We start from the raw sequence: 18031 nt of genomic DNA, 5'->3' as shown, positions 1-18031 counted from the left end.
CGCCACAGTGAGTGGCTCAGGGGTTACGTGCCCTGCCACCTGTGCAGCCGTGGGCAAGCTGCATAGTCCCAAGGAACCCAGTTGCCCCCACCTGGCAGTTGTGGACAAGGAAGGGGCTGGCTTGTGCAGCTGTGGCAAGCTGAGCAAGCCCAAGCCAGCTGGGGAGGACTAGCCTCAGAGGGAGGCAATGGTAACCTTCCTCTGAATACCGCTTACTGTGAAATCCCTATTCATAGGGTAGCCATAAGTCGGGATCGACTTGAAGGCAGTCCATTTCATTTCCATTCGCAGTTCTCACTTCTACCCTGGGAGCAAAAAGAAAAGAAAAAAATAAAAGGGTGCATGTGTGTGTAGAAACCACTATGTAAATCTATCAGTTTATTCTGTGATTGAGATTTCAAATGGTAGATTGTGACTTGAAAAATAAGGCAGAGGGAAAATAGAAAATAGGATTGAGTACCATTGAGAAACAGAGTATTAGCTGAGGAGGTGGGGAAAGGATAAAAATAAAGGGCCAGAGAAGAGATAAAAATTGCTTGCTCAGGTATCCTGGAGAAGGAGGAGGGTATTAGGGTCGGACTGATGTTTGCCATGTGGTTAAAAATCTCCCTTTTCATATTTCAGAGGCTGCCTTTTTTCTTTTCAACTGTCCAAAGGCTGCCTTTTTTCTTTTCAACTGTCTAGTTACCCCTCCCCCCCATATAGCAATGAAATTGTCAGGTTTGGAACTAGTACCCAGCCCTTAACTTGACCCCTCTAACCGTTGGAATGTATGAGGTTCAACTCCAACTTGAGTTGAGGCTGCATGGGGTTAAAAAGGGTAGCTAGAGAGGAGACCTCTTAGTTGCTAGGCTGTACCTGTCTTTTGATCTCCTGTCTCTTCCTTCCTGCTAGACTGATATGCAGAGGATGTTGATCCCAGTTCCTTCCCTCCTTCCCAGTCTTTTTCTTTCTCTCGAGAGGGCAGCAGACATATTCCTTTGTCTCTCCCTCTCCTCCAGCATGAGGGCGAGTACTGGGCTCAGTGCTTGTTGCTCCAACCTAGCTAATTAGCTAGATATAGGACTCTTTCCTATCAAACATGTACTTCCAGAATAAAGTAGTTTTCTTATTTTAAAGCTTAAAGCCTCTGTCTGACTAATTTGCAGGGAAGGCAGAATCTTAGCAAAGATTCAAACACGCACACACACACACACACAAGCTCGCTTAAAACTCTGTTCCGCTACGCAACTCTGCAGGGTCCTACAGGACATTGGGCCCAGCGTCCTTTACTAACACTATGCATAGCAGCCTCAGAGGGGAGAGAAATATATCCTTTCCCCCTTAAATTCCACTTCCCAAAGAAGGACCTGCCCTGGGCAACACTACAAGAAAACTCCTAAGGAGCACTGTTTTCTTGCAGGCCTCATTTGTCTTCACCTATATCTTTCTCAAGGAACATCAGATAGCACACCAGAGTTCATCAGTGCTCCATGGATCGCAGTTTAATGATTGAGTTAAGGTTACCAGGTAAATTTCAGGAGGAGAAAAGTTGAGATATTTCTATGATGGGTCAGAAAATAAGTTAATAGATCTACTGCTTCTTATAATAAGAGGTATCATCTAGAAAGACAAATATCCTCTACCCCCCCATTTCAAATATAAGGAACATGTACATAATATGAGCAGAATATAAGCTCTCTGAGAAAATAGTCCTCTGGGTACAGTTGCTATTTATTTAACATTCTTATAGATTTTTATTTCCATCCATAATAAATGTGGATTTGCCTATTGTAAACCCCACCCCCAACACAAAGACAGAATTGTATTGAAGCAAAATACATAATCAGTCCTACATTTAGTTTGTAAAATCTTAAGAAAAAAGTGTTGTTGGCTCAAAAGAAACACCCACAAATCAAACAAAACCTTGACATTTTAAAAAAACGTATTTAATAATCAAAATTATGCAATTAGACATCCATGATTTAAGCCCCTTGTGGTGAAACCTTTTATGTGTCTACTCAGAAGTAAGCAGCATTGAGTTCAGTGAACCTTAACTCCCCAGTAAATGTGTGTATATATAGGCTAGTAGCCTGAATGCGCTATTTGTTTTATCAATATAGTAACGGCTCCACTGCCCATAATTTACATGCAAGGATGGGAGAAGCGCACATAAAAAGAAAGGAAATGAGAGGAATCTTATTCGTCCACTCAAACAACTCTATACATTTTTATTCGGAAGTCCCACTGAAATAAGTGTGCTTAAGGATCGCCGCCTTAATCCCACATAAAGACTACAATCCCATGGGCACGTTATCTTGAAAGTATGCATGACTTCCGAGGAAACACACACAGGTTCGGATTACACGACCCACTCCGTATACAATCCTATGTCATTAAGTCCGGTTCAAAAAGCATTGAACTAAATGGGATTTGCGTACTGTATTATGTAGCCTAGTAAACAGTGTGCAATTAAGCTAAATAACCCCTCATTGTAACTCAACCCCGAGTCACATCTCTCCTTGCTCTGCGCCTGTAAAACCCCAAAAGTTGGAACACCGTGGCCGAACCCGCCCAACTGAGGGGAGGAGTTAGAATAAGATGCGGGAGCTGAGCCTCCTTCGTTCGGGCTGATTTTTTTCCCCCTTCTTTTTTCTCACTGGCTAGCGCAAGCTGCCAATCAAGCTCCTCCCCCTCGCTCTCTGCCGCGCGCACGCACGCCCACGAAGCGATAGCTGTTAGGACTGGTTGAGCTGAGGAAATGAGATCGCGGACGTGCGCGCGCGAGCAGAGTGTTGGTGGGGGGAGGGAGGGAGTTAAAAAAAAAAGCGAGGTGGAGAGGAAACAAAAACAATCGCCTGGGCACCGCCATCTTGGGTCTGTTCTCCGCACCACGCAAGTGAATGGGTAGCTATGAAATTACCACAGGGGCGCAGCAAGGTAGGGAGGGCCATTCAGCGCTGCCAGCTGGGTCTGGGGGACGATAAAACCGGTTCTTTCCCCCTTCTCTTCTTGCCGTTCTTCTTCCGTCGACGGTCTGAGGAAAAATCTCGACTCGGCCCTCCCATCTCCTCCTCGGCAGCTGTTCAACTTCATTATCGCGGACACAAAGTTGGGCTCAGCAGCGTTTCCGCCGTCGGCCAAAAGACCCGAGGGTTGGACGCAGGACCAGCAGGTTCTTCGCACCCGGGGAAGAAAAGCTAGGAGAAGGTGAGGGGGGAGGACAGAGAGGTTTCTCGTCCGCCTTCCTGCGCCTCTCTGTCTCTTTCTGCACAGATCTCGCTCGGTGTACGTTGTGTGGGAGGCACAAGGGGAAGAGAAGAAGGCGAGCGAGGATTGACCAGGCTCCGTGCCCTCGCCCGCCCCACTCTCGTCTACTCGCTGCGGTTCGGAAGGAAGGGAGAAAGGGAGGAGGAGGAGGAGGAGAAGAAAAAGGAAGGAGGGAGGGAGGAAGAGAGAGAGAGAGAAACAAAAGCCAAGTCGCATACGGAGGGTCTTGCCTCTACAACGACCGAAGAGGACTCTGTGGGAAATGGTGATCCCATGAAGAGTTGGAGGGAAGGAAGAGGGAAAAAGAAGAGGAGGTAGCCGTCTACACATTTATCAAGCTTGGGAGAGCATATTACAAATCGAGGAGAAAAGATCGTGCATACTTACCCACCAGCCTAGCCACTCAAAGAAGACCGATTTGCCCACATGTGATCACCATGGTTATAAAGCATCGCTTCATCCATTTTTGAGACCTCTTACACCACCACTTCGGGAAAGATTTCTCCCGAGCCTCTTCAGTCGTTATTTTAACTAGTGTATTTAGATCAGTCAAAAACTAATCTCTGTCGCTCTCCCTGCCCCCCCCCCCGTAGGTGGAAGCAGTATTGCCACGGTATCCCCTCCATCACTTTTGTGTGGTTTTAAATACCAAATATAAGGATATTTTAATTAAGTATAGGCTAAGGGAGGGGATCATATAGGTTGGGGGGATTCTCTTCATTCAGAGTTTGATTTTTTTTCTTTAAGGCAAAACGACTGTCTGAAATATACAATCTACTGGACAAAGAGAAAAGACTGAAAGTAAAAAGTGGAAATGAGCATTCACTAGATAAGGAAAGATCAGATTGATTGCATTTGTGGTTCTGTGGAGGGCAGATAAACTCTGGTTTCTGGCCTTTCCTTGTTGTTTGGTCTCAGCATTATTACTGGGAAACTCCAGTGTTTCACAAATTTCTTTAAAAGTTTTTTAAAAAAATAATGGATTAACTTACTATTGCCCATTCCGTTGAAAACAGGTTTGTGCTGACACTTGAAACTAAGATGGAACTATCTCTCACCCAGACACTACATACCGGAAAAGAGGCGTGAAGACGAAAGTATTGTTTACTAATATCTGTGTGTGTCTTGCCTGATTCCAGTACTTTTGGGGGATATCTTACAGGTTTCATAGTGAAGAGAGCAATGTTCCAAGGCAATTTGTTTAGCAGTCAACTCCTTTACTGTTGACTTTTTAAACTGGGTGCTTAATAGATTCTTCTGAATTGAATTTTGCTACTGTTTGAACAGAAGCTAAACGCCTGTATGTTCCCAAATGTATACATCCCTTTGGTGGAGAGTCTGCTGAGGAAGACCTCGATAGGCTGACAGTATAGAAATCTGATTTTAATCTTATGGACACTACTTTTCAAATATGTTACCATAGAAAAAAATTAGTAAAGTGAAAAGGGATTTTCATATTTGGAGGACCTAGGAAACTGGATATATAGAATATCTTCATATAAGTTCCAACTGTTTGGAAAATGGGAGCTGCTACAAAGTTGGTGTTTGCTGTTTTTCTTATCTCTTGTTCTTCAGGTAAGTATTTGGTTTTTTTTCTGCTTAGCCTTTGGTATTTTAACATTTTTAACACTGCATTGCAATATCATTTATTAGATTAAAAATGCAGATTCGGATTTAAGTTTTGTACATTAAGCTCTTTCTTTGTCAACAGCAGTGACACTACATGATATGTTTTCTTTGGAATACCACAACTGAGCTTTACTACTACTGATATTTTGCAAACTACTAGTATGCCATCTAATAATTTGGGGTGTTAGCCATGCTTTCATGTTTGTCAGCTTTATAGTAACATGGTTGTAATACTCACAACTTTCCCCTTTTGAAAATTCAATAGTTGCTATGCTAGTATGAAAAATACTGTATCATTGGAAAGTTGTGTTGAATGTTCTTAGATGAGAGATACAAGCTTTAAAGTAGTGTTCACACGGTACGTTCTAGGGTTTTAAAATCCTTTAATGGTCGCCAAGTGGGTAGTGTGTGCTAGAATAAAATGGTAAATCCAAAGTGTTGTGACAGAATATTTTCATTATAGTATAAGAAATAAGTTTGATCAGGTTTTGGTCACAGAAAAATGCTTTTTCGGGCAGCAAGCAGTGGTTGGAGGAGCTACTTTATGCACAGTACTGTGACTAACTAGTAATGGATAGTATGGCTATTCTTGGTTTTATCTTCTCTAAATATGCATTTCATAGTCGTACTTTCCTGGGTACATACATCCAGTGTTAGTTGAAAAGTGAAATAGATTTCATAATTGACATATCTGGTTATGATTTTACTTTGATTTCCCTCATTAGCTAGGCCTTGCTCTCCAGTAGTTGTGCAGTATGTGTCAGATTGTCAGATTTTGCTGAATGGTACACTTTCTTGCGGTTATTAAATGGATACAGTCTAGTCTTGTGTCTGTAATATTATCGATCTATTCTGTGTGGGGTGACTGCTGTGAAATGGCGATCAGTGCTGGAGGCTGAAGAGATGCTTAAAGGCAACATAGCTAAACAAGTTATGATTTGGCTTAAACAGTTACATCAAATGAAAAGTTCAAATAAATTTTTAAATGACACCCTTGTGGGTAAACTCAGTTTTTAACAGTTTTAAATTTTCCTATTAAAACATTGCTTAGAATATTCAGTTCCTAAGCATTTTGCTTATAAACATAATACTTCAGCTAGAAGCAAGAAAATGTAGAGATTCTGTTTGCATTTTATCAACTTTAATCAAAGTCTGCTTTTTTAATCTCTTCTATCTATGGTTTAACATCATTCCAAGGGAACCACAGGACACTCTTTAAGAACCTCAGATTTCAACATGAAACTATTGGAACGTGCTTCTTGGTTAAGCTTGCTTAGTATTGCACAGTTCCCTGGTCAGAAAAGCATCAAAAGGCCATCCCTGTGTGGAGTTCCTCAAGTGACTCTAGTTCATGAATACAAAAGCTACCATGAAGAAAACAATTTTAGGATGGCATTCCTAACAGATTTGTGACATTGAGGATAAACTATTAGAAACCTACATAACAACTCAGGTTAAAGTGTTCATTTTATAATGACCAGTGCAACAAATGTACTGTAACTGAAATGATGGAGTGTCTAGTACTTCGTAAAAACATTTAGACTGGCCATATAAAAGTGCTCACCATACTGTAGACATAGTGGATTTCTTCCATGTTAGTCTTGTTATGAAGCTAGGCATGACTGATTTTTTTTTCTAAACAACAAAATTGTTTAGAATTATTGGGAAATTATTGAACATTACTGAAGTTACTTAACTGAATAGATGGCCTACTATGCCCTAGCCCCTTTCTGCTGTCTTCAAACATATTGACCAACGTCATACAGAAATTTAGTCCTTTACTACTAAGTTTTTTAATTCCTGTTGTAAACATAGAGCTTCCAGAAATGGATATTGGTTTAGAAAAAACACCTTTCAGATATTTGTACTTTATGCAGTTTCTCCCTATTGGATATAGTGCTGTTCTATGAAGAACCAAGGCACTGCCTTTTTACAAATACAGAGAAAAAAGAATGACCTGTTGTCTCGCACCAAATGTAATGCTGCAGTGTTAACTTAGTTAAATACTAATGGGAAGTTATAAAACATACAGTGATTTTGTTCTGAGTAAATGCAATTATCGGGATGCAAAAGGGTGGGGTTGCAATCTTACCTACTTAAGAATAATTACTCAATATGTATAACAAATAGCCTTCCCTTTTACAATCTACAGAATGTTTGATGCAGTTTACATGTATTATAACATACCCACAGAGTTGAGAGAAAAGTAAAAGTATGTAGTAAACTTAGTAGCTCATGGCCCCAGAGGAGACAAGTTCAGAAAACTAATGTTGAGAGAATGGCATCAGCAATGATAGCAGCCTTTTAACTAGTGTTAGTGTAAGTAATGATGTGGAAGAGTGTCTTGTCTTGTAGTTGAAGTGCTGTGAATAGCTGGAAATTCATTCAGAAGTTTTAGGTGCGTTGCAACAGCAGCACTACCACCATACAATTATATGGCAAAAAATTAAGAAATGAGTCCCCAAATGCATGTTTGGGTCCTGGGTCTGAAAAGGTAAAGACTACCATGCTATTTAATGTAGACTGGGTTTTTATATGGCACTTTTACTAGTTGTCAAGCCTGAAATTTGTAAGAAGCAAAACTTGAAAATGGTTTTTTAGAGTTTTTTTTAAAAAAACACACAAAATGTCACTTGTAGGAGCTTTAGCCTTCCTATTTTGCAGATTACCCATCCGTCACACGTGCATAAGAAACCATTTAAAGTTTACCAAAGACAGTGCCCTGGTTTGCACCTCATGCTAAGCCAAACCATGACTTAGTGTGAACATGTGGGCTCTGGGAGAGGATATTGCAGCTGCTTAGGTTCTTCATGGTCATTCTGCCGTTGCACTAAGCCATGGTTTGGCTTACAGTGTCTTCTGAACCCTGTTTAGCTCATGGTTTAACTCCCCTAGACAAGCTACAAGCTTGTGATTTAGCTCTCCCGGACAAACCACAAGATGTAAATTGTGGGACAAACCTTGGTTATTGCTCATGGTTAGTTTGGAGAGAGCTAAACAACAAGCTTGATATGCTAAGCCCAACTATGGCTTGGTGCAGCAGCAGAACGACCAGGGATGAGCAAAGTAAGTGTCTGCAAATTCCTCTCCAGACGTTTGTCCTTAGAGTGCTTAGTGTGACAGGCCAGTGACAGCCAAGTTCTTGAGAATGCCATGGGTTCTATTCAGTTAAATCCTGCTTGGAGTAGATCCATTGAAATTAATAAACGAATGGGTCTACTCTAAGTAGGACTAGCATTGAATACTACTTCTGTCTAGAGAAGAGCGAAGATGGTGTTATGGTGAAACTACATTCTTTTATGTCTACTGTATTACATATTCCTAACAGCATTTTTTTGGGAAGAACTTTGATTCCCCCCCCCTTCCAGGTATTACAGAGATCTAGAACGCAAGATTCGTATGTTTGGAGTCAAGCTACAGCTAAAGAAAATGAGGCAGATGCAATCTTTTATTAGAATATACAAAATGGAGCAGGTTGCTATTTCCATATCTTAAAAGGAATTAACGTTTCTATCAACAGCCATAGAGCTTAGACTAAATTGTGGTTATCATGAATTTGTCTTCATATGTATAAGTGTAGCTGTTTATTATTAGCTGACTCTCATAACAGTTTATAACTGATGAGCTCAAGCATTGGTTGATGCACATCTTGTAAAACTGACCTGTTTTTATGTACATTAAGGAAGAGCAAATCGTACTGTTTTAACCTGGCTAATTATTCTTTTGGATATACCATAAACATATATATATGTCATAAAATATTTGGTAGTTCTCAGATATTATCTCTGCCTAATGCAGTTGTAGCTGAAGGTATTTCTGTATGTTGCTGTTTTTGTAATAATGCCCAAAGCATTTGGATTTCATGGATTACTATGCTAGGTACTGAACTGTTAAAGCTTGAGTGTTCGTAACTAGTGTAGCTTTTGATCCTCTTTGTCAACATACATATTGAAGTTTTGGTTTTTTTATGAGGTAAAGCATTACTATTATATAGCTGTAAGAGAAACCACATGGTAATAGAACTTTCAACAGCCTTGAGGTTCAGATTTCAGTTTAAATTGAGAGCATTGTCCTTGTTCTTTACCTTTCCAAATTTACATGGAAACATTTGAGTTCTTGCAGCACATATATCTATAACTTTGAACCTGTTTTCAGTTATATGCAGATCTGCAAAATGCACCCTTTGTACAGGTTGTTTTTAAACATTTTACTTGAGTGTTTTACGGAAGTAAAAACATGATGAAGATCTTTTTCAGAGCACTAGAAGTAGAGACTATGTGACAGTGGATGTCTATTAAAGTCCATCTTTCTCTGTAATGGTCTCTAGTTGTCATGGTTTCTGGAAAAATTAGGAATTGGTTTTTGGTATGAAGAGTCACTCTAGGAGGCAATCAGCAGTTCTTCAGGGAAGCACAAAGTCTTCACAGACCCCTCATTGTCTACTGGTCCGGTTAAAGACATAAAATGTGTTAGTTCTGGGTAGAATACAGGAAGCTGTATGTTCTGTTGTTGACTACCATTGCTAACAGTTTTCTGGGGACGTCTATACATTTGACAAGACTTTTGCTTCCCTAGCGTCCCCTTCCCAGGAAACTGCTAGGCAATGTAGCATTTTTTGTTGTAGTTAAAAGTTGGAGGAAGCTCAGTTTCTGTTCTTGACTTAGAGCAAGCCAAACTATTGATTCACTGTGCTGGAGGGGGCTTGGTTGTGATAGAGGTGTCCCTTTATCTAGCTCTACTATGCTTCACCTGGAGGTGGCCCCTACCTCAGGTGGTATCCATGCCAGCGATAGCAAAACAGAAATCCCTCTCCAAATGGGGTATTTCTGGGGTGCAAAGTGAGTGGAACTGGGCTGGCCAGGGATCCTCTGGTTCCTATGCTGGTCCAGCTACTGATGATGGCCCTTATCTAAGTCTCTGTGCTGTACCAGCCTGGAGCTGGCACAAAATGAACAACTCTACAGACTTCTTCTTTTTCTACCCTGACTAGCATGAGCAGCAGGGATTTGGCTGCTGCAGTTCCATTTAGTGCCACTGCTCCCAGCTGGGAATTAAAATTGCTCTTTTAGATTGTTATCTTTGCACATTTACCTCAGAGTAAGCCCCACTGAATACTGTGGTACTTACTTGAGTAAGCATGTGTAGAATTGCACCATTTTAGTGATGTTCACTGTGAAAAAATATAATTTGGAGTACTGTGATCTGAAGTGGAAGTGGACTGCCTTCAAGTCGATTCCACCTTATGGTGACCCTATGAATAGGGATTTCATGGTAAGTGGTAGTCAGAGGGGGTTTACCATTGCCTGCCTCTGAGGCTGAGAGGCAGTGACTGGCCCAAGGTCACCCAGTGAGCTTCAGGGCTGTGTGGGGATTTGCACCCTGGATCTCCCAGGTCAACACTCTAACCACTATGCCACACTGGCTCTCCTACTGATCTGGTGCCTCAAAAAGAAGAAGGTAGATATACTTTAATACCTCAGTTAACAAATCCTCCAGGGAGGAAGCTCCTTTTAACAAAGTCTTTTGGGGGGCAGGTACACACTCTGACATAGTCAGAATGTGGCTCCTTGTCTACTGGATTGTGTCTGCTGCAGGCAGCTCTCTCACATGTGGCTGAAATGGCGCTCCTTGCCAGGTGGCACAGGCATCTCTGCAGTAATCAGTGCTTCGGGTGCCCTGGAAGCACTGTTTGCAGATATGTCTGTTTGAGTGTAGGAGAGGATGGCAGAAAGAGAGAGACCAAGCACAGAGTAGTGGTGGCGGCTGCTCCTTGCCTGCCTGCTCAAGTTGTATGGAGAGGAGAACTGTGCTCAAAGTTTTAGATTGCTATAGCAAGATGCTACATTTAATTTATGATTGTACAGTAAGTCTGGCTTGCATTGGAAATAAAGTTTAATTATTATTGTTCTTATTTTTAAAAAAGGCAAGACAGCCATCCCTGGATGCATTTTAGAAGAAGCCTTCAATTGGTCTGTATGCCAGGCTTACCTGGCCTGGTTGCTTCATTTCAGACATGCGTATTGTTAGTTTTAAATAAAAAGTTTGCTGAAATATATTGAAGTGCTCTTCTTTTTTGTGGTGTAGGAACCTATTCCTATTCTTTCCATATTATTCCTACCACTGGTACCAAAGTTTCTGTTAAAGAAGTGATGTCCAGGAACGCATGTACTTCATTAACTGAGGTATTACTGTAATGAAGCCAAATTTGCTATGCTTTCAGCTTCATGGTTAGAATCAATCTTCTTTTTGAAGGGGAATGAAAACTTCAAATTCTTACACCCCTCCCTTTTTAACATTTATAATTCATAACTTTTGTTGCTCAGTCTTGAATATAGATTTTAGGAGGTTAATTTTGTACTAATTTCTAGAACAGCTTTCCCCAGCCTGTTGCCCTTCAGATGTTTTGGACTCCAACTTGCAACAGCCCCAGCCAGCCTGGCCAGTGCGCAGGGATGATGAGAACTGTAATTCACAACATCTGGAGGGCCTCAGGTTGGATGGAGTAGTCTGTTCTAAATTATTTCTAGTCTTACATCATCTGTATTTATAATGTCCAGTCATGGATTGACATGCATGATGATTTTGTTCAAAGCCATATAAATTAATCAAAATGCTCTGACATGATATTTGCATTGTGGCTTTAAAGCTTAACGTGGTCTCTATGAGATAAATATTATGGTACAAAGTAAGCCTGTCTGGCTGTTAAGAACAAGGTTGAATTTTAACTTTGGGAACAGCATGGTAGAAACTTAAGCCACAATCAACTATTAATTCCTCTTTAAATTTCTCAGTGGAGAACCTACTTAAGATTTTCTTCTATTACCACATCTTGGAGTTATTTAAAGAGTTTTATTCTTTGGATATTGCACACAGTCCATGTACTTAGAAATGTAACGTTCAGTTCTCTTTTATAGCTTTTTCCATTTTTCCCAATATTGTGCTAAATGTAGTAGCTGGTAGGGCTTGTGAGAACCAAAATAATAATAATAAATTATCCCGCCCTTCCTCCCAGCAGGAGCCCACGCGGCAAATTTATATCCCACCATTCCTTAATTAAATTTATATCCCACACTTCCTCCCAAGAAAGCCCAGGGTGGCATGATTCTAGCTTGAACCTCAATTTGCAGCTGTGCATGGCACTTCACAACTTTTAGGAGCTTGGCAATGTTTCTGCTCCTACATCTTTTTTACATTTTATTAATTTTGTATGCCACCCATCTAACTAAGTTCTCTATGAAAAACACATAAAAATGAAATATAAAAAATTCACAATAAAAGCAATGCCAAGATAAAATAACTCACAACAGCAAAAACCAAGTGAAGCAAACGAAAACACCTACCACCAAGCTAAAATTGACATAAACAAAGCAGCTAAAACAATTTTAAAACCAAGGGGAAACTTGGTGCAAAAAACAGAAGCAGTGGATGAACTGAGATTAAAAAGTGGATGGATTGAGATTAAAAGGCCTGAGAGAACAAGAAGGCCTTCGCCTGGTACCCAAAAGTCCATAATATGGACACAAGGCAAGCCTCTCCGTGGAGGGCATTCCATAGGAATAATTGATGCATTGATGCCAGAAGGTGGCATTGGGTTACTGCTGTGCTTCCCATTGTGCAGTCTTTGGAGGGGGGTACCACAAGGATCCATCTCTTATGTAATGCTCTTTGGCTTCTATGTGAAGCTGTTTGGAGAGATCTTTTGCCAGTCTGGAGTGTTGTTTCATCACTGTCAATAATGCCAAGCTCTATTTTTATTTTTAACAAATCCAGAACTATTGGTTCAATCTTGTGAATAAATATGATTTTGGAGTGGGTGGGGGTTAAGAAGATTGAGCTTAATCCAGAGAATGCAGAAATTAGGCTAGTGGAGCAGCCAAGGTCTGGAGGGCTATTTTACTTTTCCTGACTTGGATTGCACTCCTCCTAAAAGATAAGATTTATAGCCTACATACCTAGGGTTTCTCCTGGATCCTAGTTTGTTGCTTGATTCCTAGGTGGGACAGTAGCATCTACTTCTCTCTAACAATGATTTGGCCTTAGTGTAAATGACTCTTTTACCTACCAGGGCTGTGGAGTACCGGTATGTCAAACCTTCGACTCCAACTCCTCTATTTTTCTACTGTCCGGCTCAGACTCCTCTGTTTTTCTACTGTCCGGCTCCGACTCCTTCATAAATGGCAAATGTATATTAATTTTTCTACTGTCTGACTCCGACTCTGACTCCTTCATAAATGGCAAATGTATACTAATGTATTAATATTAATAAATTAATATTAATATTAAAATATTAATTTTATTTTGAAGTCTGAGTCAGTACATTTCTTCTGACTCTGACTCCACCCAAAACTGCTTCTGACTCCAACTCCACCCAAAATTGCTTCCGACTCCACGACTCCAACTCCACAGCCCTGTTACTATTGTACTACGCTCTGTTGGGCTGCCTTTAAAGACCATATCGGAATCTCCACTAGTACAGAATTCTGAGACAATTTTCCTGATGAAGACTGGCTGCAGGGAAACCTCTCCTATTTTGACCCAGCTGCAGTGGCTGCCTATATGATTTTGCATCCATTTCAGCTTTCTGAGGACACCTTTAAAGCCTAGAGGTGCATAAGAACGTTAAAGCCTGCTAGCTTATGCCAAAGGCCCATCTAGCGTCCTGTTCTCTCATTCGCCAACCAAATGCCCATGGGAAGCCTGCAAACAGAACCTGAACTTAAAACAGCACTCTCCCCACCTGCAACTCCCTGCAGCTTGGGCTCTTCATTCTCTTTCAAAAGTACACATAGCTATACTTAGAAAAAGTTTTGAGAAGTCAGCTATTCCATGTACTAACTGTTTGCAGGCTTCCCATAGGCATCTGGTTGGCCATTGTGAGAACAATGCTGGACTAGGTGGGCCAATGGCCTAATTCAGCAGGGTTCTTATGTTCTTATCATCTGAACTATTCTATTATAGTGTAAATTATATAAATGGTTTGGGCCTAGGCTGTCTTAGACTGCATTCATCCATATGATCCTGGCCGTATGTTGATCGACTGCAGAGGCCCTTGTTGTATGACTGCCAGTAAGATCAATTTTAGGTTGACAGGCACGAGGGAAAATGTCTTCTCAGTGGTGGCCTCAGGATTATGAAACTCATTCCCAAATGAATTAGACTTGGTCCCTACAGTGCAGGCTTTTCAGTGGACTTGAACGTCTACTCTGTAACTGGCTGCCTTTCTTTGTCTCTTTTGAGAGGTGGTGATGCTGAGTTTTTGAGATTATGAGCTGTTTTAGTATATTAACGTGCTTATGTTTGATATTGTTTACATCGGGGATTACCAAATCCATGCCCATGGGTGCCAGGTTGGTGACCCTTGTTTATTGTATGTACATGTATGTGCATGTACTTATATCTGGATTTTTTTGGAAATAGCAGGCATTTCCTTCACATTCCTTCTGAATGTGTGTGCTTTAGTATGCTCTGTGTGTCTGAGAGAGATGCACTTTGGCAGAGAGAGTGGGGGTGTAGCACAGTGTGAAGTGCGTATATGTGTGATTGAGAGATAAGCACACGTGTGTGATTGAGAGATGCGTACACGTGTGTGGCATATGTGTAGAGAGTGCATGTGCTGTGTGTGAGAGTGAGTGGAATGGCATGACCATCTTGTGTATTTTTCCTGGTACTAGGGAATGCTCCCTGTTGTTAGATAGCAACACATTGTGTGTGTGCACATCCTCATGGCAAGTACGAGGTTGTTGTTGTTATTATTATTATTACTATTATTAGGTTGTCAGGGAGGGAGGGGAAGAGAGCTGTGGCTGTACTCTCTAACTTTCTTATGCCACCCTGCCACTGCAGCTACTTTGTGGCTGGCACCCACAGCACTTTCTCAAAATTTGAAATGTGCCTGCTGGTCCAAAGAGGTTGGCGACCCCTAGTTTAGATCAGGGGTGGAGAACCTTTAGTCATCCAGAGTCTTAACAATATCTGGAAGGCCACTGGTTTCTGCACTCCTGATTTAGGACCAGGGCATGATCCAAAAGCACATGAGGCTTGCTGAAGCTAAGCAGGTCTTAGTCTGGTCAGTGGCTGGATGAGAGACCACTGGGAACCACGCGTATATCGCCTTGGATTCTATGATGAAAGGAAGGTGGGATATAAACTTAATAAATAGATCTACACTGCCAAAGTGCTGCTGCATGGTAATGTGTGCCAATTTGATGTGATGAGTGTATCTATTCTGTTGTCTATAAACTATAGACTATAAACACTTTAACGGAATAAATATTTAGTTGTAAGTTAGCATGTTTTAGTTGTTTAATGCAGGGCTGACTGCAGCTGGTATAGCCAAGAATGGACATAGCCACCTGCATGCACGCACTGCAGTGCATGCACATTAGACAGGAACTGTCCCATTTCTCAGTTGATGCTTACAGATCAGCAGGGGAGCAGAGAGTATCCCCCCCCCGGTCATTGTGTTGGACAGATGTTTAAACCGCTCTGCCCAATGATGCAATGTTACATGACTCAATTTACCATTTCCAGTTTGGGTGGCACTGAATCACTACCTGCTATTGCTTGGAGCACCCTAGAAACAGGAAGAAGAGCTCCACTCTGTTGTGTTGCATCTTGCGCACCTCCAGTGTTTCCCAGGCACTCAAGTAACATTGGAGGAGATTGGAATGATGATCTGCACTGGATAGGAATTGCTAGGCAAGCACAAAAGGCTTGGTGGGCTTCATCAGGCCTGCAATCCAGGTAAACTGGGGTGATGAATCACCAATCTGTGTTGGAAATATATAACGTACCAATGGGAAATCATTAAATCAATTATTTCAGTTACCTGCTACAGCTTCTAGGTGGATATGAAATCACTTTAATTTAAATAAGTCCATTCTGATCCTCTGTCTAAGCAGGTCTGGCTGCAGGTTCCAAGTGTTTTAGGAGGATGTGGCTTTCAGTGTGACAACTTGGTAGAGTACACTTAGGAATGTATGGGGTTTGGACCATAGCCAGCACTTGCACCAAAAGAAATGGCAGTCACCTAGGCTTCTCCCTGAGGCAGTATGCCACTAAAAATTTGCAGTTAGCTCTATATTGCTTTGAAAAAGATGTGTTGTTATTTAAGAGATGTGCATGAATATGTTTTCTATGTGCTATACTTTGAGCATAGGTTTTCAGTAGATTAACAGATTTACTATGTTGCCATTGTGCATCCTCAGCAATTTGACCAGTAACATGAAGTCTTATAGCCATAACTGGAAAACTATATTGTTTACAAGTCCTTATAATAACTTAAAATGGAGTCTGTGATCCTTCTCAAACAATGGACTCAGTTGGTTTGAGCTTCCAAATATAAAATAGAACAGTTATGTCAGCTTTCCTTTTCCATGTAGCTTTGTAAGTTTACATTTTTTTTGGCTCCCTTGTGCAGTAGCTTCTGGAGTTGGAATGATGGCTGTAATTTATGATCTTTCTATCACGTAATAGAAAACATGGTTTACAAATCCACTTCAAACCATATTTTTTGACTGTGGTTGACAATTTGATTGCAGATCATGGTTTATATATGGGTCATATACAATGAAGTCATATTTGCACAAGGACTTAAGCTTGTACAATGGAATGTCACCTTTCTCTCCTTTCTCTGCACCCCCAAATCTGCTCTGGGTGGTTGAGGAACCCCTGGAATAGATTTGGGGGGCACATGGGGAGGAGACAGAGGGGAAGTTCCATTGTACAAGCGGAAGTCCTTGCATGACTTTGGATGCAATCCTCTGTATTGTGCAAATATTAAATATTTTGATTGCCAGTCACACAGTACAAACATTTAAGTTGACTTGGCCACAGTACCCCATGCTTTGGTAATTTTCAGATTTGTTTATTGCAGCATGGTCTACATGGGGCTCTTGAAGACGACTCAGAAACTTCGACTGGTCTACACTGCAGCAGCCAGATTGCTGGCTTGGGTTCCTTTTAGATCTCATATAACTCCTGTTTTAAAACAGCTGCATTGGTTGCCATTTCATTTATGGCCCTAACATAAGGTGTTCATGTTAGTGTTTAAAGCACTAAATGACTTGGGTAATTGGTAACCTGAGTCTGGTAACTTCATTGTACAGTTTTATGCAAATGCTGAAGACGCACTTCTTTATCCTGGCCTTTGATACTTGAGACATGTATTTTTAGAACCCATCTTATTTTGTTGTTTTTAATTGCTTTTAATAGTGTATTTTAAAATTGATGTAAACCACCCTGGGACCTTAGGGTGAAGGGCAAGTAATAAATGGTTGTGGTTGTTGTTTTCCATATTATGAAAGAAACAGTAACAAGTATCTCCTAAACAGATTTTTTTAATGTAGAAGGCATGTGGGCGGCATGACCAGAGATTTTGTATTATGCTGGTATGTAATAATGGCAGTACTTTTTGTTTTTGTGTGTGTGTGTTATGGTAAATAATTAGTACGCATGTTCAAAAATAAATGCATCAGAAAGTTGGAAACTTTGTCTCCCTCCCCCCTTTAAACCAGTTATTTAAATTGTCCTGATGTGAAAGATCTAAGCAGGCAAGATGTTTCATCTTCATGATGTAATGAATCCATGGCATTACCTTGTGCTTGTATTCTTCGGAGACCTACTGTTTTGAGTGGGATTTCTTCACATGTGTTGCAGCTGCGGTCTGTTCTTGTTCACACATAAGAATATAAGAAGAGCCTGCTGGATCAGGCCAATGGCCCATCTAGCCAAGCATCCTGTTCTCACAATGGCCAATTGGTTGCTCAAGAGAAACTCACAAGCAAGACCTGAGTGCAAAGATCACTCTCCCCTTGTGTGCTTTCAGCAACTGGTATTTGGAGAAATACTACTTCCGCCAGTGGATACAGAGCACAGCCATCATGGCTAGTAGCCATTGATAGCCTTTTCCTCAACGAATGTCTCTAATCCTCTCTCAAAGCTATCCAAGATGGTGGCCATCACTGCCTCTTGTGCAAGTGAATTCCATAGTTTAACTGTGTGCTTTGTGAAGAAGTACTTTCTTTTGTCTGTCCTGAATATTCCAACATTCAGCTTCATTGGATGTTCTCAATTTCTAGTGTTAGGAGAGAGGGAGAGAAGCTTTTCTTTATCCACTTTCTCCATGCCATTCTATTTTATAAGTATCTATCAT

The 18031-nt window shown here is 41.0% G+C and overlaps 1 protein-coding gene across 2 annotated transcripts in view; it reads left to right on the top strand.

Annotated features, from left to right (window-relative positions):
- The first annotated feature begins 2797 nt into the window (after positions 1-2797).
- ACVR2A (activin A receptor type 2A) overlaps positions 2798-18031 on the top strand; it is a 97432-nt gene continuing 82198 nt past the window's right edge. The window contains exon 1 of one of the 2 annotated variants that reach the window (XM_061608849.1): positions 2798-2919. In XM_061608849.1, the coding sequence (XP_061464833.1) occupies positions 2883-2919 (37 nt within the window). In that variant the 5' untranslated portion in view covers positions 2798-2882. Of the gene's footprint in view, positions 4825-18031 lie in introns of both variants that reach the window. The other variant, XM_061608848.1, reaches the window with a different exon arrangement.

Source organism: Rhineura floridana, chromosome 2 (assembly GCF_030035675.1).
Source record: "Rhineura floridana isolate rRhiFlo1 chromosome 2, rRhiFlo1.hap2, whole genome shotgun sequence".
Classification (NCBI taxonomy): domain Eukaryota; kingdom Metazoa; phylum Chordata; class Lepidosauria; order Squamata; family Rhineuridae; genus Rhineura; species Rhineura floridana.
This window is presented reverse-complemented; position numbering and strand designations above follow the sequence as displayed.